The 21,385-nt window shown below is 42.7% G+C and overlaps 2 protein-coding genes and 1 long non-coding RNA gene across 4 annotated transcripts in view; 2 read left to right on the forward strand and 1 right to left on the reverse strand.

Annotated features, from left to right (window-relative positions):
* Nucleotides 1-21,385, reverse strand: part of LOC110987575 (cationic amino acid transporter 2-like) — a 143,393-nt gene that overhangs the window by 59,419 nt on the left and 62,589 nt on the right. Inside the window, exons 6-8 of one of the 2 annotated variants that reach the window (XM_087147371.1) lie at nucleotides 10,848-11,222; nucleotides 2,161-2,289; nucleotides 1,725-1,880 (exon numbers count right to left, since the gene is read on the reverse strand). In XM_087147371.1, the coding sequence (XP_087003497.1) occupies nucleotides 1,725-1,880; nucleotides 2,161-2,289; nucleotides 10,848-11,222 (660 nt within the window). The remainder of the gene's footprint in view (nucleotides 1-1,724; nucleotides 1,881-2,160; nucleotides 2,290-10,847; nucleotides 11,223-21,385) is intronic. The other variant, XM_087147372.1, reaches the window with a different exon arrangement.
* Nucleotides 2,434-3,345, forward strand: LOC147796444 (uncharacterized). Its single transcript, XR_015428038.1, has 2 exons — nucleotides 2,434-2,592; nucleotides 3,291-3,345. It is a non-coding gene; the product is annotated as an uncharacterized LOC147796444 (long non-coding RNA).
* LOC147796445 (uncharacterized) lies at nucleotides 3,549-10,283 on the forward strand. The gene is made up of 2 exons (XM_087147478.1): nucleotides 3,549-9,530; nucleotides 10,229-10,283. The coding sequence occupies exon 1, from the start codon at nucleotides 3,638-3,640 to the stop codon at nucleotides 8,918-8,920; it is 5,283 nt and encodes a 1,760-aa protein (XP_087003604.1). The 5' UTR covers nucleotides 3,549-3,637; the 3' UTR covers nucleotides 8,921-9,530; nucleotides 10,229-10,283.

Raw genomic sequence — 21,385 nt, forward strand, 5'->3', positions numbered from 1 at the left:
GAACTAGGAAAATGACTGTACCAAACCTATATGAACAAGGACCGAAGGAGTTTTGTCTTATGAGGGGGAAGCGCTGTTGATGTACACTTGCATGACTGTATTTGTAACTATAAAACCCTGTCGACCTAAATGACTTTTGTGCGGAATAAGTAGTGCTTACTGTTTGAATTAAGAGTATTTTTGTCAAATAAAACAATACGAATGAAAATTACTTTATGTCGGGATTGACGACGAAGCGAGAGCGGACTGTGTTATATTCCAGCGGTACTGGGACTCCACACGGCGTGCGGTAAGTAGTGATCACGCACAAATTGTGCGGTTGATCGGCCTCTTTTTATAATCAAAGCACTAAATGTGCGCTACAAACCCAAAGAGTCAGAGAACCCGTTTAGTTAAGTTTTATACCAAGAAATATTCTGTTTCAAAATTATTTTTAAATTAAAGCAACTTGAATTTCCTCAGTGATTCAGCGGAACTGTGGATGAGGAATTAACCAAAAGAGCAGGAATGATGTTTTCTGTATGTACATGTACTAAAGCATTTCAAATCCAAGTATTTTTTCACTGGAAAAAAGTTAATGTTGAGAGGTGCAAGTCATAATACAGCCGGCCAATCAAATGTCACTTGTCGAAGTGACTTTTACTTATACATTAAAATCTCGACAACTGAACCTCAGGGTAATGGAGTTATCCTGAAAAAATATTTATTAAACGAAACCACTTCATCGTGGTACGTACCTTCGTGTGGCAAAACTTTCATATCGCTTAGTCATTTAACAACGTGAAGCGCTGCTATTTTTTTCACTTGGGCTTCCTTATGTGTGGTCACATGACCTTTCTTTATACGGTCACATGGCCGCTGCAGTGTCAGCGATTGGACTGCCTGAAGGGTACTACAATTGGGCCCGCGTTGCAATCAGGTTAGTTTCAGCGTCTTGAAAGCCAGGATTACACAGTTGCAGCTACGTTGATTTATAATTATGCAACGTCGGAAAAGAAATGAACTTGGGATGACTGCTAACCCTATATAGACTTCCGATACTTTTAACACCGTTTGAAGCATTTTGGTGGCGTTTTTTTTTTAATCAGAAACTTCAAAATAAGTGGATGTAATGGTGTGGGCATTGTTTGAGTTACGGTGGTATTTTTGTACATAAAACTTTAAGCCTTTTAACCCGTGACCTACATAGCACTGATCTGGTCCGCACGTGACACGACCAGCGCTCACCATTTGTGCACGCCACATGCGTTCCGCGTGTACGTGGTCAAGCAGCATCCGGGATATTTCCTTTGAGCGTTTGCATGTGCGTGTTTCATGTATGTGGTTTGCTGCTCTGTTCTTTTTCTGACGTTTCCCGTGAAGATTTGTTTTTCTGTTTCATACACCCACAAAAAATTTGCAAACTGAAGGTAACAATTTCGTTTGATAAAAAGGTAGGAGAGATTAACTCCGACGTTTAGAACAATGTTCTGCTTGCTTCCTATGTACCAAAAAGAACCGTGTTTCGGGTACATGATCCACCGGGTCGCGCGCAATGCCATTTGTTATTAGGCGATCTCTTTTCCGGGTACCTGGGTACCCGATGTTAACAAAAAACGGGTAACCGGTTCTAAAAATACCCGCGAATGCACACCCCTAAGTGAAACCAAAGTCTGTTAAAGCCAAATCTTTTCGAAAATGCCCTATACATGTATGTAATGAAGGTGGGGAAAAGGTGAACCTACTTGATAATGCCAGGCACATTCCCAGTGCCATGAAATCTGGGTATTTTGCCAGGATCCCCGAGTCCATTGGCATGGTCGACATCATGTAGGTCTCGATGCGGTTACCAGCTAAATCGTTAATGTACGCACTAGCACTACGGGCGACGGAACCAGCTCCTGTATGATTTATCCCGATCACAAGAAGAAAATTAATGTGGACATCGAAACGAACCGTGCAATGATAAAAATCTTGATAAACATAGAGAGCAAAAAGTGACAGACCTTTTTTTTATTCAGCCGCACCTGTTACCAACCACGGTTGACAAAACCAAGGGTTTTACGTTTGAATATTATCTGCAGTTGCTCAATTACAGCTTTATTTTAGTCCTGTTATGTATGTATATTTAATATTTTTTTAATGATGTTAAAAGTTTGAAAAAGGATAATCCACACTGACCAATGGAGTTTTGGAGAAATACGCTCCAGCCGACCACGAACGCCCAAACCTCTCCCATGCATATATACGTGTAGACATAGGCTGAGCCAGCCTTGGGAACACGCGCCCCAAACTCGGCGTAGCAAAGAGCTGTACAGAATGAACACCGTGTAAAGGGAATTTTTCTACAAGTAGAAAGTAGACCTAAATAACATTATTAGATTGGCTCATTTCCTTTATTTGCGTTACATAAACAAAATTACACCTTTAAAATACATGCAATGTTGTTGTTCTGCCTCGAGTTCTCCTCTTGGGCTGCTCATCCACAGTAATCTAGTCTAGCGCCCTCTACCATCGCTTTTCACTTTCCCGCTCCATGTCATTCACGTTACTTCACTCGTACATTTTACAACTTGCTACACCTGTTTATAAGCCCTTGTTCAAGCACGATCCGTAAGTTTACCATTTCTGTGTTTCTTTTATAATATATAGTTCCTCTGTAGTCTATTATAAGTCCAATTTAGGGTTTATTTCTGGTATACAAAGCCCTCTCAGTGTCGCACTCACCTCCTCCACTCACGTGCGTAGTATTTTGTATACAATTACAATACACACATTCTTGCCAGTGCCCGTTATGTTTTATCGTAAGTTCTGTTTGTGGAACTGTCTGTAATTATCTTGCCTTCTTTGACTTCACAAGTTGATCTTTTTAAATTGAAGCGTGTTATGGAGTATTGCCCTGTTCATGTAATTTGACATGTACATGCATTTTCACCAGTATGTTTAAGCAAAGATTTCCGGTACATTGTGTCCTGTGTTCTTCATTTTCACTACTGTGCATGTTGCATTTTTATCTGTCTGTACGCACAGGACTGTTTGCTTTTTATGAGGTTTCACAGTTACATTCCTCACACATTGCATTTTTACCCATTAATTTGTACATGAACTCTTTCTACATGTACATGTATTTACATCTATTTGTGTCCTTTTACATTGACCTACATGTACATGTGTGTACATGTACTTTAGGTAGAATAGACTTTTTGCAGTCCTTAGACTTTCTGCATTTTCTACATTTCATTGTGTATTGTTATGGAACTTAGTGACTTATTCCTTGTTACTCAAAATATTTTGTATCTGTTTATTTACAGTTTTACATCGTTTTCCATTAAACGGCTCCAGTATAGGGGCCCACTTTGGAAGAGATGTTTAGGCCTCTGCACATTTGTGTGAACCAATCACATTGAGGGCAGAAGAGTAAAAGGATCGACACTTCACTTCAAGAGCTTCCCCCATTGACTGGTGCTACGTAACAACCATGTCGTCTGCCCAAGGATCCAGTGACTTGCAGAACCTGGAAGTGCGTTCAGAGTGTGGAGCGTCATCTTCCGCTTCACGATGATCTACAAGGTCTCACGTCAGCTTGGCTGCAGCAGAGGCACGTGCTAAAGCAGAGGCCGCACGCACGAGAGCTGACTACACCAAACGTCAGATCGAGATGAAAGTGGAACGTGCACGTTTGGACGCCATGTTGACTGCCTTGCAAGAAGAAGGCGAAGCTGAGTCTGCATTAGCTGCCGCCAAGACACTGGAGGCAGCTGCGGAGGCCGAAGCCATCAAGGATGGAGCAAGCATTGTCAGCAACCCCCTTGCACCTTCGGCTGAACCGGCACGACGCACAGAAGAGTATATCGACTCACATTTTGACCGTCGCCAAGAGCCCCCTGTTGAGCAACCTGGCTCGAAGGCCGCCCCCATTTTCAACGGACAGTTGCATCCGGAAAGCATCACCATTGAGTCTCAGGCCCCTCCGCCGCATCCTCCGCAGAACTTTCCAAGCTTCTCTGCCCAAGCCCCTCAAACAACTGTCGCAATGACCTTTCCACGCCCCTCCTACCTGACAAATGTGGCCGAACATTGTCATGCCGACAACAGGGGCCAGACTAATGGACCCGCACCCAGTCGTTCAGATATTTCAGACCTCACGGCCCACCTCACTCGTCGAGACCTGCTCACAGCTGGGCTCAAGGTTTTTGACAACCGGCCAGAGAATTACCGGGCGTGGAAAGCTAGTTTCCACAATGTGACACAAGGCTTGAACCTGAAACCTAGTGAGAAGCTGGACCTACTCACCAGATGGCTTGGCGGGGAGTCCCTACAGCATGCCACCAGGATCAGAGCTGTGCACATCGACGACCCGTCGGCTGGCTTGAACTTGGTTTGGCAACGGCTCGACAAGAAATACGGGTCTCCGGAGGCCATTGAGGCATCTCTCTTCTCACGTTTGGAGAACTTTCCTAAGATAGGAAACAGAGAATACACGAAACTACAGGAGCTTGCGGATCTTCTCACTGAAGTTCGGGCGGCAAAACTCGAAGGTAAATTGCCTGGCCTCAATTTCCTAGATACAGCCAGAGGAACAAATCCAATTGTCCAGAAACTTCCACACTACCTTCAAGAGAAGTGGGTGACAAAAGGCTCGATGTATAAGGAACAGCACAGCGTTCCCTTCCCCCCCTTTTCCTTTTTTGTCAGTTTCGTCTACTCACAAGCAGAGATGAGGAACGACCCAAGCTTCTCACTCCTCCCGTCTTTTATGACCACATCTGTGAATGACAAACCTACACCTAACCGATCCAAACCCAGGGTTCCGGTTTCCGTCCAGAAGACTGAAATAGAGAGAACCACTGCTCCGCCGTCTGCCTCAAATACGCCACTGGAACCCGAAAGGCAATGCCCTATCCACAAGAAACCTCACTCACTTAGAAAATGTCGTGGGTTCAGGGGAAAGCCACTAGAGGAAAGGAAGTCCTACCTGAAAGAACATGCCATCTGCTACCGCTGCTGTGCTTCCACTGCTCATCAGGCAAAAGAGTGCAAGGCTGCCATTCATTGCACAGAGTGTGACAGTGACCGTCACGTGTCAGCCCTTCATGATGGCCCACCCCCTTGGGCACAAAAGGATCTCGGGCACAATGCAGAGAGCCACGGCGGGGAGAAAGCTCGTCCAGAACCTCCCCTGACAACCTCGACTTGTACAGCGGTTTGTGGAAAAGGTGTGCAGGGGAAATCATGTGCCAAGATATGCCTAGCCAGTATTTATCCAGAAGGGCAACCTGACAAAATGAAGAGAGTGTATGTCATGCTTGATGACCAGAGCAATCATTCGCTTGCAAGATCCACTTTCTTCGACATGTTTAACATTCATGGGAACCCATCCCCGTACTCACTCCGTACATGCTCTGGAACAACAAATACTCATGGAAGGAGAGCCTTTGGCTTTACCTTACAGTCGCTGGATGGTGAAGTCAGCATCTCATTGCCACCTCTCATTGAGTGCGATGCCATCCCCAACAACCGGGACGAAATCCCGACGCCAGAAGCTGCTAGTCATCACCCTCACCTAGAGGCCATTGCCCATAAGATCTCGCCACTAGATCCGTCAGCTGAAATTCTCCTGCTGCTAGGCAGAGACGTCATTCAGGCACACAAGGTTCGAAGCCAGTGCAACGGGCCACCAGACGCACCGTACGCTCAACGCTTGGATTTGGGCTGGGTAGTAATTGGAGATGTGTGCCTCGGCGGAGCACACAAGCCTGAAGTCCATGCCTACAAGACTAGCATACTGGACAACGGCCGGCCTACCTGCCTGACGCCATGCAGAAACAAGCTTCACGTCAAAGAAACATTGACAGACGAGACCTTCGAGTGTGTTCCTAAGAGACAGTCGGCCAGCGCAGGTTTTGACATCTTCAAAGAATCTCCTGATGACTACAGGATGGCAGCATCAGTCGAGGATGAGCTTTTCCTATCCATCATGAATAAGGAGTTTGTCCAGGATGACGCCAACAGTTGGGTAGCCCCACTCCCCTTCAGGTCTCATCGGCAGCGTCTTCCGAACAACAGACAGCAAGTCTTCAACCGACTCATGTCTCTTCGTCGTACACTTCTCAAGAAACCTGAGATGAAAGACCACTACATAGATTTCATGCAGAAGATCTTCAGTAATGATCATGCAGAATTAGCTCCTCCACTCCAGCCAGATCAAGAATGCTGGTATCTCCCAAGCTTCGGCGTTTACCATCCAAAAAAGCCAGGGCAAATCAGGATCGTGTTCGACTCCAGCTCTCAACACAACAAAGTATCCCTAAATGATGTGTTACTCAAGGGTCCAGATCTCAACAACACTCTCCTGGGTGTCCTCATTCGGTTCAGAGCTGAACCAATTGCAGTTGTTGCTGATATCCAGCAGATGTTTCATAGCTTTCTTGTCAAGGACACCCACCGCGACTACCTCCGCTTTCTGTGGTTCAGAGACCATGACTTGGATGGAGAAGTCCTCGAGTTTCGCATGAGAGTTCATGTATTCGGTAACTGTCCGTCACCTGCCGTAGCTATCTATGGACTCAAGAGAACCGCTGCTGAGGGAGAAGATGAGTATGGAAGTGATGCAAGACTGTTCGTCGATCGTCATTTCTACGTGGATGACGGACTAAAATCGTTCCCCAGTGTTGATGAGGCTGTCGATGTGCTGGAAAAAACACAAAACATGTTAGCTCAATCAAATCTTCGTCTCCACAAGATCGCATCAAACAGTGCAGATGTCATGAAAGTCTTTCCCTGTGATGACCTTGCCAAAGAACTTCAGAACCTTGACCTCAGACAAGACCCCCCTCCAACGCAGAGAAGCTTAGGCCTTCAGTGGGACTTGTCTACAGACACATTCACGTTCCAAGTGGCAACCAGTGACAAGCCATTCACCAGACGTGGGGTGTTGTCTACTATCAACAGCCTATTTGACCCCCTTGGTTTTGCCGCACCAGTGAGCATCCAGGGCCGCTCTATTCTTAGAGAACTCAACCGTGATTCTCGTGACTGGGATGCGCCCCTCCCCAAAGAGAAGTCCGGGGAATGGGTGAAATGGAAGGACTCCCTCCAGGATCTCCAGCAGCTTAAGATTCCGAGGATGTACACTGCCCTTTCACTCTCTCAAGCCCAGAAGCGAGAGCTATGTGTCTTCTGCGATGCATCTACCAAAGCAATCGGTGTTGTCTCCTACATAAGGACCACCAATGCTGACGGACATTGCCATGTAGGATTTGTCTGTGGCAAAGCAAAGCTGGCTCCAATACCGGAGTCCACAATTCCCCGCCTAGAACTTGGAGCAGCTGTATTGGCAGTAGAAGTTGCAGAAACAATTCAGGAAGAACTGGATGCACATCTGGACGAGGTCAATTTCTTTACTGACAGCAAAGTTGTACTTGGGTATATTCACAACGAGTCCAGAAGATTCTATGTGTATGTCCATAATCGAGTACAGCGAATCAGACGTTCATCCCAAGCAAGTCAGTGGCACTATGTGCCCACGGAACGCAATCCTGCCGACCACGCCACTAGGGCACTCCCAGCAGCTCATCTGTCATCCTCATCATGGCTCACAGGACCTAAGTTCCTTTATGGTGCTACTAGGCATGGTGAGCAAAGCGGAGAGTGCTTCGACTTGATCGATCCGAAAAACGACAAAGAAGTCAGACCCCAGACGACCACACATAGCTGTGCCACAGTTGTGTCTGAAGCAGGCCTGGGAAGTGAGCGCTTCAAACGTTTCTCCTCTTGGAGGGATCTTCAGACTGCCATTTCAAAACTCTCCCACATTGCTGACTCTTTTTCCCAGACGGACAAAGGCAGCTCATGTCATGGATGGCACCAATGTCAGCAGCACCAAAGGCCAGAACAGTTGGAGCGGGCAAAGGTGGCGATTCTCCATTCAGTGCAGAATGAGGTCTATGCAGACGAGATAAGAAGTCTCAAGAGTGGGCAGCCAATTTCCAAATCCAGTCCACTCATCAAGCTCCACCCCTTTCTTGACAAGAATGATCTACTCAGAGTTGGAGGTCGACTGGGAAAGGCCAAGCTCTCTAATGATGAAGCTCACCCAGCTGTAATCCCTGGGAAGTGCCACGTCACCACACTTCTCATCAGACACTTCCATGAAAAGGTACGCCATCAGGGCAGACACTTGACCGAAGGTGCGGTGAGAGCAGCAGGCTTCTGGGTCCTTGGTGGCAAGCGAGTCATCAGCAGTTTGATCTATCACTGTGTTACCTGTCGTAGACTACGAGGCAAACAACAAGAGCAGATCATGGCAGACTTACCCCCAGATCGCCTGAGTGCCAACCCTCCCTTCACCTATGTAGGCCTAGATGTGTTCGGCCCATGGTCAGTCACGACCCGTAGAACAAGAGGAGGTCAAGCAAACAACAAACGCTGGGCCGTCATCTTTACATGCATGGCCACTCGAGGTGTACATATCGAGGTGATCGAGGCTATGGACACCTCCAGCTTTGTGAATGCACTCAGACGTTTCTTTTCCTTGAGAGGACCATCAAAGCTGCTCAGGTCTGATTGTGGGACTAACTTCATAGGTGCCTGCAAAGAGCTTGGCATCAATTCATCAGGACGTCAGAAGGAACAGGTTGAGCGCTTGCTTATAGACAATAGATGTGAGTGGAAATTCAACCCTCCCCATGCCTCACACATGGGTGGCAGTTGGGAAAGAATGATCGGTACTGCTCGTCGCATCCTTGACGCCATGTTGCTTCAGCTGGGACCAGGCAAGCTAACTCATGAAGTCTTGACTACGCTCATGGCAGAGGTGACTGCCATCATTAACGCAAGACCATTTGTCTCCAGTTTCTACGGATCCCGACCTTCCATTCATTCTCACCCCAGCGACGCTCCTCACGCAGAAGGTCGGTACACCCCCAGTCCCTCCTGGTGAGTTTGATGACAAGGATCTCTTCAGATGTCAGTGGCGACGCGTTCAGAGATTGGCCAACATGTTCTGGGAGAGGTGGAAGCGAGAGTACATCATGAATCTACAAGAACGCCGCAAGTGGAAAACTGAGAAACCTAACTTGCAACAGGGAGATGTCGTCCTCATGAAAGACTCTCAAGCCAAGAGGATTGAATGGCCCATGGGGTTGGTCACTAAGACCTTCCCTAGTGGAGATGACAGAGTCAGGAAGATTGAAGTAAAAATCATCCGTAATGGAGAACAGAGACTGTTCCTGAGACCCGTGACTGAAGTCATTCTCCTTCTCGCTAGAGACTCTAGCAACTCATCCTCAGAATGAATGTGTTACATTCTCACTGTGTATTCCATGCTGTTTGTTATTATCATCATGTTCTTTAGATTTGACATCTATCAGATGCCAGGCGGGGAGTGTTCTGCCTCGAGTTCTCCTCTTGGGCTGCTCATCCACAGTAATCTAGTCTAGCGCCCTCTACCATCGCTTTTCACTTTCCCGCTCCATGTCATTCACGTTACTTCACTCGTACATTTTACAACTTGCTACACCTGTTTATAAGCCCTTGTTCAAGCACGATCCGTAAGTTTACCATTTCTGTGTTTCCTTTATAATATATAGTTCCTCTGTAGTCTATTATAAGTCCAATTTAGGGTTTATTTCTGGTATACAAAGCCCTCTCAGTGTCGCACTCACCTCCTCCACTCACGTGCGTAGTATTTTGTATACAATTACAATACACACATTCTTGCCAGTGCCCGTTATGTTTTATCGTAAGTTCTGTTTGTGGAACTGTCTGTAATTATCTTGCCTTCTTTGACTTCACAAGTTGATCTTTTTAAATTGAAGCGTGTTATGGAGTATTGCCCTGTTCATGTAATTTGACATGTACATGCATTTTCACCAGTATGTTTAAGCAAAGATTTCCGGTACATTGTGTCCTGTGTTCTTCATTTTCACTACTGTGCATGTTGCATTTTTATCTGTCTGTACGCACAGGACTGTTTGCTTTTTATGAGGTTTCACAGTTACATTCCTCACACATTGCATTTTTACCCATTAATTTGTACATGAACTCTTTCTACATGTACATGTATTTACATCTATTTGTGTCCTTTTACATTGACCTACATGTACATGTGTGTACATGTACTTTAGGTAGAATAGACTTTTTGCAGTCCTTAGACTTTCTGCATTTTCTACATTTCATTGTGTATTGTTATGGAACTTAGTGACTTATTCCTTGTTACTCAAAATATTTTGTATCTGTTTATTTACAGTTTTACATCGTTTTCCATTAAACGGCTCCAGTATAGGGGCCCACTTTGGAAGAGATGTTTAGGCCTCTGCACATTTGTGTGAACCAATCACATTGAGGGCAGAAGAGTTGTACGAGGTGGTTTTTGACTCGAGTCACTTGCTCACACTGGTGTAGCCGAGATGAGTAATCTGGTTGGTACTAGAACTGAGTCACCCAAGATCACCTGGGACAGCAGGAGTGGAGAGATGCCCTATGATGGCAACAGTGTTTTATCACTATTGTTATTCTTCCTAGGCAGCCCTGCACTGTCCATGTCCTACCTCAATGTTTGTCTTTGGGCTCTCCCTGGCTTTTGCTTTTTAAACGCTGTATTAGTTCTAACTTTTTTAATCTGTTTTTTATTTAACTGTTTATTGTTTCCTGTTTAACATGTAATAATGAATATATTGTTTGCATTTGTTATTTGTATCCGCCTAAATAAACTATTATTATTATTAAAAAAATTGTGACTCAAGCAGGACTCTCGTCAATGACTTTAAATCACTGAAATTCTTGATGCAAGTAACTGCTCAGTGGGCCATAAAATTTCGTTTAAAACTCGTGACTGACCAATTCAAAGACATGTTGAAGTTTCTTACCAGATAGTGTAGCCACAACGGCGGCGATAAGAAATGAGAAGATCATGGCCGGACCGGCTGTGAACTTGCCCAACACACCGGTGACAACGTACACCCCTGCACCCAGGGTGTTCCCCACACCAAGTAGTATCAGGTCAAGGGTTGACAGGTACTTCTGGAAGTGGCTCTCCCGCAGTGCTTCCTCGTTAATGTTCTTCCTCCGGGTTAGTGCCCGCATGATGGTACACAGCACCATGCTGTTTGGGACAGAGCCAAACTGTGAACCTCCTGTTTGATAATATGGGCGTCTGGACCAATGGATCTGGCACTGTGGTGAGTGCTTTCTGGCTGGTTCGACCCTCGTATGGCGAGTTGGGGTATTCGCTGTTGTAGAGACTTGGGGTAAATAGGAACTGAATGTAAGAAGCAGCAAAAATCCCCTCAAAGGTAGAAAGCAAGACCTTCCAGTTGGTATTGAAACAATGAAAATCGTAAAAGCTCAGACATACTTTAGAATCAATAGTGTGGTAATGCATCAACATATTTGTTTTCTCAGTTCAACCAGCATTCCAGAAACTTTGTGTAAAGAAACTATCACTGTCTTTGCAAGAAATCCGCAGGGGTGGCAACAAGTCTTTTCTGTTTGTACAAGTAAAGTCACAAGTCAAGTTTTACAAGTCTGCCAAGTCACAAGTCATTTGGTCCACGAACTAGCAAGTCACAAGTCTTTTTGTCCGAGTACAAGTCAAGTTGCACCATGTGTCACGGTCATTCAAGCCACAGCTTAGTCTTGGCTCCAAGACCTTCCCCCAGTTCATTCTGCGATCCGCGACACGAACCACACATGACGGTTTGGGATAATTTTTTGATCAGGGGCGGCAACAGACTCAGTATTTTAAAGATGGTACGATATGCATTATTCGTATCACTTGAGTGATGATCGGCGGAGGTTATGCAAATAATAGTCAACCTGTCAACATTCTTCACGTTCACGAAAGACGTTTCCAAGCAAAAACATCAGCCAACATCGTGTTTAACATTTTTGGAGACGCTTTGAGTTAAGCACTCACAAGTATGCTTCTCTAGTCTGGGGCAGTAGCCAAGATTTGCAGTGAGCGCCGATAACTGAAAACATTTGAGCCATTTTCAATTTTTGCCATGTCGCACATCGTCGCACACGGTGCCGTCACGACGTATGATATCTCCGCTCTTCTTTACGGTACCGCGAATTTAATTGCCCCATTTCTCCACCAAACTGGAAATTTACAGGAAGAATGCTCAATAAATATCTGAATATGTGTACTTGTTATAAAAATAATCTATTATCGTGTCTTGAAGGCATGTTACTGATGAACTGATTTGCCTCACTCAATATAAGAGCCGATCAACAGCTTTGATTGGCTCCCCCAGAAAGTCGGGGTAAAAAAAACCATGAAAAAAGTACTCCAAACAAAATTCATGTGCAAGGCTAAAATTTAGTAAAAACAGCCAAGTTCAGACGTGGCCTTGGACTGACAAGACCAAAGTAAAAGTCGCCAGCCGAACAAAGTATCTCGATGACTACTTTAAGAACGCAAGGCTTAAGTTGATAGGCCTAGTTTAAAACTGTAATGGGTCCGATTAAAAAGTTTTCTGACTTTTCTGACAGGAGGAACAGTGGAAGATACATACGACATATTTCACACGATGAAAATACAAACATGTAGATAATATTTAAAAGAATGCACACCATACTGAAGAAGTCAGAGAAATTTTGCAATCCTACTTGTCTGTCATCTCACACAGGCTCGTTAAGGAAGTTTGTAAGCAGAGATATACAAGCTGCTATTAAGACAGAACAAACATGAAATATCCAATAAAAGAACACGATGTTATATCTGTCTTTTGATGTCCACAAACAGCTTCTCTGCTGTCTTTGCCCTTATCCAATCAATGAATAGATGCCTTCTGACACGTGGACTGGTATCGTTAGTGAAGCAGATACATATTTGACATTTTGTGTTCATGCAGTTCATCATGTTGAATGTGAAACAAGGACTGACTAAACGAGTTAACACTTTAACTGGAAAAAAAAAATAGAGCTACGCCAAGGCATAAGAATAAGAGCGAGGCAGATGAAGGAAAATAAGGCAGTGATCCAGCCTTTGAGTGACCGCAGCATCTGTGATGAGTTGCAAGCTTCAGAAAAAAAAACTGAAATTGGACCAAAAACACAGTAACAGAAAAGAACGAGCTTGTCAGAGTGCCCAGGCCGACCCTGAGGATCACGGAGTGACGGCCTCGGATAGAAACCTACACAATCCAATAAATTAAGTATACGAAATTAGAGCTGGCAGTATTAAAGGAACCAGGAAATAGAAATATTCTTAGAAATTTTACTAAAAACCTTTGAAATTTCATCTTTGGGTTTCAATTAATCTTATTTATTTTGGGGGGCAATTTTAGCCCATATTTTGATGCTTTTTGGTTTGATGTGATGTAATTTACATATTCGTGAGCAGACCTGTGATGTCATCCAAGGCATTGAATCTCAATGTTGCACTGATTTGTGCACAGAAAATTTCTAGATTTTTTTAACTACTGCTGTGGTGGATTTCATTTTCTTGGGCAATTTATTGCTGTGTAAGTATATGACAATAATCCAGCAAAAATCATTTTCACAAAAATGTTCCCAGATAGCCACTTTGGGGGTTCGCAATTTGAAAACGAAAACATGCAACCTGAACCATGTCCTCCTGGATTTACATCAAAGCAAAATCGCCCTCACTTGTCCAGAAATGCTTAGTCAGTTTTTGATGTTTGAAGAAGAGCACCGTTCAGTTCACATAACTAAAAAAGATGTCAAACCGTCTTCATACATGGAAGAAGAGTACAGAGATACACAAAAGTGATTCTAAGAAAAAATCATTTCCTGGATCCTTCTGCCACAGGAAAATCATTTGTTTAACCTCCGATAGAACCTAGCAATCCTCTCGAAAGGGGGCAGTCACAGACTACACATAAATAAACCTCCACGTCTTTCAAAAAACCGAAGTTTTGGTTCTGTCGCTTTTATTTCCCGGATATACCAATCTATTTCTTTCCAACTCTCCTATCAGCTAATATTCAATGACATTTGATGGCATAATTGGCCAAGAATGTCTGTTAGAAATAAAAATAACAACAAAAGAAAGTTTCATTACAAAATGACGGACAAACTTCCCATTCTGAGCAAAACCTAAGGGTAGCACCATTCCTATCTCTCACAATTGTAATATCGCTTAATTAACAATTTTTTTTTTACAAAACCTTCATTGAAGGACATTAACTGCTCATTAGCTGTTTCGGATAGCAGCCAGAGAAGCTCTTGTTCCTTTTTGTCTTGATTCTTATGTCCCAATGTTTAGCTGCTTGGGCTAGACTGCCGAAGCAGCTGCTGCTTTCGTTAATTTTTTTTTCTGTTTGGCTTTTTCGCTTTTGTCAAGATTTTTGGCTTTTTCGCATTTTTGCGAAAAAGGAATGCTTTTTGTTCTTCTTAGCTTTTCCAGAGGTCGTGGAGAAAGAATTCTTTTCGTCAAGGTTTTTTTTGGCTTTACCGCACAGTGCAGAAAAGGCTTTGTTCCTCTTATCATTTTTCTTTTTTGGGGGAGGGGGCTTTTTCACCAAAATGCAAAAAACCCATTCTTTTGGCCAATATTTTGAGAAAAAGGCATTCTTTTTGTCAAGATTTCCGCAAGTTGCGGAAAAGCATTCTTTTTGTGAAGGTTTTTTTTTTGTTTGGTTTTTTTTTTATTTTCGTAATTTTGAGAAAAAGGCATTACTTCTCTTCTGTCTCTGGCTTGTTCACATTTTGCGAAAAAGGCGTTCTTTTCTTTTCTTTTTTTTGGCTTTCTTCCAATTTTGCGAAAAAGAGATTCTTTTGGTTCCGTTTTTGGCTTTTCCGTGCGGAAAAGGCTTTTTTCCCGCTACTTATTTTTGGCTCTTCTGCACAGTGCGGAAAGGCTTGGTTTTTCTACTTTTTCTTCTTTTTTTATTCTTTTTCCTTTTCTTGGTCTAACCCACTTTTTCTCGTCACCTCTTTGAGCATTATTAAGCAAAGTCATATGACTTTGAAACTTTACGCACTTAAATAACTCATAGCAAACATGACGTCATGATGACGTCATAACCTGATTTATTATGGAATTTTAATATTTCATATCATACCGGAAGTATACCAGAAAAAGTCCTTTTGTTCTACAAAATTTGGTAAAAAAAATCAACCGTAAAAGATCTCAGAGTGAATTGTCCACTATATGATAGCTGAAACATTGAATTCAACTGCATGAAGTGCTTAACTGGTGTACTTTTCACAGAGATGACGTAAGGACGACAAAAACCTCCTTATGATATTTGCGAACTCGAAAATCCCATTTGCCTACTGTGCATTGGCTACTCCGCACGTACGCGCAATAACTGCCTGTACCTTAGGCAGCGCACAATGCGCAGCATTGGCAAAAGGCCAAGCACGTGGCGGAGAAAGCATGTGAGCATATTGTCACGTTCTACTGTAGTAAGGAGGGTAGCGGTCCCATGGACAGCGAACTTAACGACAGCTGTTTTTCGCCCGTTCCAACTTTTTTATCAAACCAAAAAGGTTCCCTAAACAGCTCAAAACACGGCGTTCGTCTCGTCTCTTTTTTGGCTTTTTCGCATTTTTGGGAAAAAACCTTTCTGTTCGTCGGGATTTTTTGATTGCGAAAAGCCTTTCTGTTCGTAGCGATATTTTTTTTGGGGGGGGGGGTTTCTTCTCCTATTTGCGCCAAACGCCCATAGCCTTTGCACACGTTTTTTCTGTGCAGCACTTTTGCCATTAATTTTTGTCGCACAGCATTCAAAGTTGGCAGAGGCATATTCATTATCGCATAGATGTATGTCGAAGAGTGACGTAATGATGACGTCATCGTGGGTCACATGGCGTCATCATAAAGTCAGAGCCCTATATCTACAGAACGGTATATCTGATTGGGTTAAAACTTGGTATGTTATTAGACCGGATATGTTCTAGGTGAAATTTGAGATGACGTCTTCTTTACATCATCTTGCGATTTTATATATAATTTTAAACTTTTGAATATATTTTCAAACTTTTGCAATTTCTTCTAACGCAAAATGATAAATTTATTTTGTTTTGTATTGGGTTCGTTTAGCGATACATAAGTGTCACGATGACGTCATATAAAAGGGTTTTTTGAAACACGCATAAAGGAAGGTCCAATTGTCATGGAAATTGGTAGTGGGTAGATAACATTATCAGTACACAAAATCTGAAATGGTGTCATTTTTTATATTTTTTTAAACTAAAATTTGCATTTTCTTATCAAATTTCACATTTGTTTTTCTGACCGGGTGCTGGTACAAGGCGATAAGATAATAAAATTATGTGAAACTACAAGTATTGCTATGATGACGTCATCACAGGGCATGTGACATCAACTTTGATGTACATCTTACAAAGTTATGGATAATGAATGTTTTGCAGAACGCTAGTTTGCTTTTCAACCACACGATCACTTCCGTTGCCGAAATGTCAGCTCATATTGTTCTCTTTACACGCACAAGGTACACATGGAGAGCGCTGCTTCTGTTCAAAATATGATCCTTCGTAAACTGGGTTTTTAGCCGGACATTTCCGGTCGAAAACGGCTGCATATCTATTGGTCAAATCGCTAATAAGCGTCATCATCAGAGAGAAGAACACCTTTGGCATTTTTCGGCTTTAGCGCTTGTGAATCGACCAATACCTTAAACTCTAGAGAGCTGTTTGCAATTTTCAGGCCATCGAAAATCGCATTTGGAGTTAAGTATCTATCATAGATTTAGAAGTACAAAATATGAATATCATGGGATAAGTGGTTTTTCTGTGACAAGCCGTTCTTTAGGGGTAGTTTTTGAGGTCTGAGCATTGAAACGCCGCACCACACACCACACAACCGAGACGGTACACATGCACCACACTCGGCACGGCTCGTCCGGCTACACGTGTAGATGTACACGTTTTCACAGTCAAAGCCGCATGGTTGATTTCCGGCTATGCAACCAAGAAGCAAACTGCAACGCAGACGCATAGAAACATGTCAAACGAGACCGTCGCCTAACGCCCAAACAAACGCACACCAGCCTGCAGACGATCGGCGAAGTTGAGTCGGGTTTCATCAACTTTGCCGACTGTCTGGGAGCTGTGTCACGTAGCCTCCCCGCCATACAAACACGTACAGCGGCATGATGGGCAAACAACGGCGATGCCCCTCTCGCTTAGTACCACAAATTTTGCCCATTTTCTCCTTATTGCTTAATATGCACGCCCAAATGATGAACTAAAAATTTGACAAGCACTGAAATGCGTGAAGCTTGAGGAAGGTTTTGCATCAAGAGGCTGTGCAGCCAACCTAAAAGAGCATTTTCCGCGAAAAATCCCGGAGTTTCGGGCACCATTGTGTTTTATTTTTTTGGTGGGGTGCGCCACTGTCTTCCATATCCAGTGTACTCTGAGTTGACTATACAGTCAGTTATCGGGCGCAGTCTCCAAAGGAGCAGACTATTTTATTTGGTATCCTGAATACCACTAATAAATGTACGTAGAATTAACATCACTCATACGACTCCTTTAAAATATCCAGATTTCTTGGATATTTTAATGATCCAATTCTAGGGTGAGAGTGGTGGCGAGGTTGCCTTTTTGCAACTCTGTAATTAGTCTGGTTCCCTTCACAAAGATTCGCTGACGACTCTTAAAAATCTAAGGTCAGGTATCACCCGCAGAAATAAATAGATCATGACGCAACATATGACGGGGAGGGTTACCAGGGGAGCCACTTTCTCCAAGATACTCCTATTTCGTTTTTTCTAAGTACCCGTATACGGATAAACCACCACATAATGAATCACCTTGATAAAGGTAATTATTTCCGTTGTGTGGAACAAGTCCAAAGATGTCATCTGACACCTTAAACTGCGTGCTCCGACTAGTGTACCCCGGACAGTTCAAAAGTTATCGGTAAAGACGCGGTCAGAAATACCCGAACATGAACGATACTATCCGAATGAACTTTTTCTTCTCTTTCATTTGATTTTAAATTTCATTCATTTCAATTTTCGTAGCATTGTTTCAAATGGAGGGGGCATTATGGGAATTAATGTTGATGTTAAATTTAATTTAAGGTGCACGGAATAAGTTCGGAATATTTCGGCTGTTTCCGGGAACGGGAAGAATTCCCCCTACCTATCCTCCTGCCCTGATTGCGTGGTGATACCGGCCCCAAGATTCGTCGAGTAGACGGGGTTTTGGGGTCTGGTATCCAGACTACTCTGTAATATGTGTCGTCATCACAAAGTCACAGAATTTAAAACCCTGTATCTAAAAAACAGTGATTCTGATTTAAAACTTGCTATATGGATGAACCCAGATCCATTAAAAATAAAAAATTTATGATTTCGTCGTGACATCATCAAGCGATATATATGTATGTTTTAGCTTTTACAAATACTTTTGGCCATATCTCACTGATGCAACATACTACTTACAAAACTGTTTTGCATTAGAAGCCTTGGAAGTAAAAAATCTGCGAAAAAGTCCTATGTTCTGTTGCAAACAGACATAGAACCTCTCGGTTTTTTCTTCTTGGTCTTCCGCCACTTTTTCTCGTCACCTCTTTCGGCATTATGTCATATGACTTTGAAACTTACACACTTAAGTAACTAATAGCAAAGGTCTTTCGCGAAACATGACCTCTTAATGACATCATCACCTGATTTTCCCATATGTTTTGTACACGTTTTTAAACAGCCACACAACGTGATTAAAAATTCCAGCGTTTTTGCTCGTCACCTCCTTGGGCATTAACCAAAGTCATATGACTTATAAACTTTACATACTTAAGTAACTTATAGCAAGAGTCTCTTTCAAAATATGACGTCCTAATGACGTCATTACCTGATTTATTGTAGAGTTAATTATTGTAGAGTTAATATTTAATATTTTCCCATTTTCGTACACGTTTTTCAATATCACAACTAGGCCCCTTTTCGATCGGACTTAATAAGTATTAGGTCCACATTTGGTCCTCAGGGTAGACAGGGTCCAAAAGAAATCTTGACGTCACCATGTGTCACTTGACATGGCATTTAAGGGGAAAATTTCAGAGGTCTAAATCTCCTGAAGTACATGCCCGATTGGATTTAAACTTGGCAGATATTTCAAAGCGATATACCAAAGATGAAAACGGACCACATGTGATGATGACCTCACGTGACCTTAAAGGCGCACTCGTAAAGCCCTATATCTCCTGAAGTACGTGTCCCATGGGTTAAAGCTTTGCAGTTGAAACTTTGCAGACGAAAATTGCCCTTATGTGATGATGACGTCATCACGTGGAGGCAATTTTCGTCAGGTGGCAAGACACGTGACATTAAAGGGGCACTCTTTAAAGTGCTGTATCTCGTGAAATACATCCCCCATTGGGTTGAAGTTTTGTGTATTGCTCGAAGGGGAGTGGTTTTAGACCAAGATTGACCTGATATAATTATGAAGTCATCGGGTCACAAGCCACGTGACATTTTTTAAAGGGACACTCTTTAAAGCACCATATCTCATGAATACATATCCCATTGGGTTGAAACTTTGCAGATAGCTAGAAAGGGAAGGGTTTCGAGATGGAAATTGATTTCATCTCATCATGGTATAATAATATGACAGGTTATACATTACATGTGACATATATCAAGATTACAATTTCCACTGACCAATGCATCGTCCATGTGCACGCGCCAGTAAATCTTGTAAGCAATTTGTCAAGAATTTCGTTACTGTTTTTAGATAAATGAAACCAGGGTCGAAGCAGCTGTGTTTGCGCACAAACATATTTCTAATTTTAAGAGCGTCCATAAAGGACTTAACATCAACCAAATCGCCCAAGCTATGGTCTTGAATCATTTGATTTCTAGACACCCGATCGTTTCCTTTCAATATAAAATTGAAAGATATAATATTAAGACCATTTACAGTATTACCGGGAGGTAAAGTAGGAATGAAATGTGTGTTTAGACATAAGAAGTGATTTTACTATTGTACCTCTTCCAAAATCTGTGAGATCCCGTTTGGACCACTGCACACTAAGTTTTCTAAATGTTCAAATGACATTATTATAACTAATCATGACCATGGAATTCAAATCCATCGAGGAGTTAACACCAAATAGTTTAATGAATCGTGAGGCGCTACCCAATGAAGACTAATGTCATCACACATTATCCGTGCAACACTTCTTACACCCTTCCCAAACTACGCTGGTGTTGTCAACATTAACTCTCAACACCGTTAAATTGGCAATGCGGTCAAGAATAGCAGTGCATTGCAGTGCATTGCACATGGATCTCCATGAAGCGTTTTAAAACTAACGTTCCATCTGCAATTGGGATATTAAGAATTCCCTGTCACCTGCCTGAATACCTCTGGACTCTCTGAAGCATCACAGACAAAACCTTAGCACATAAAAATGAAATTTAAGCATCCGAATAACAAATAGCAGCATGAGAAAATCACTTACTATTATGTCGTGGGGATTAGCGGGGTCGCTGTTCCATCGACCGCTGACGAAGCGTTTGGCCGAGTACTCTTTTTTCGTGTATTATTAAACAGGTGGTGACATGATTTCAACGAGTTGGTTTCTCAGAGCTTTGGTGGGGCGCACTACTTAGTAATACAGTGTTTCACATAATTAACTATTACAATCATTCTCGCCATCGTAATTATCAGTACAATGAAGAATAAAACAGAAAGTCAATATGCAGCGGTCAAATTCCATCACGATCTGTAACTTTGAATTGTACTTGGGAAATTCCGTAATCTGCAAATAGCCATGACTATGTAAAAACCTCAAACACGTTTCGAAATTATCTCTGATAGGCCTGTTTTACTTAATGATAACGCCTTCTGGTATAACGCTTTTTAACTTAATATCAAGGCGCTTTTCTATTATATTAGTAAAAATTACATCTCAGCTCCCTGGGGTGTATACAGCTTGATGTTGCCATTTCGGGTGGGGAGAAGCAATGAATGACAAGGTCGTTTGATTTTGCTTTTTCCCCCCAAGCCGGTTTAGTCAATACAGCACGTACCTGTTCTTTTCGGCAGTACTCGTATTTCACACGGTAGGCCCTATGTGCATAATGGCATGGGTAGGATGGGTATTGCACAAAGACAATTATTGCTTTGAGTTATGGACCCACTCCTGAAAAAGAAAGTGCATGTCTAAAAAATACCTCCCTGTATTATGCACGGATGATGCAAGAATAGGGTAATATATAGGGGTAATCCATGACACAAAAGGTGCAGCTTCTAAGCAAAAATGTAGAAATTCCATTGTAAAGTTCAAGAATTACCTCCAAGGACCCACTTTTAATAAATGGGTGGACATGTACTCTGTCTAAATAACTTTGAATAGAAACAAAATATACGCCACAACTTCTTCAAAGTGGTCGATCAAGTAGGACATTTAGAAAAGATGTACATTGCATTATAGCGTTTTTCACCTTCTTTTTTG

This window comes from Acanthaster planci, linkage group LG16 (genome assembly GCF_054643075.1).
Source record: "Acanthaster planci isolate LZ-2023a linkage group LG16, COTS_SCS, whole genome shotgun sequence".
NCBI lineage: Eukaryota > Metazoa > Echinodermata > Asteroidea > Valvatida > Acanthasteridae > Acanthaster > Acanthaster planci.

Coding starts and splice junctions, on each gene's coding strand:
- LOC147796445 (XM_087147478.1), top strand. CDS start 3,638: ATGAAAGTGGAACGTGCACGTTTGGACGCCATGTTGACTGCCTTGCAA.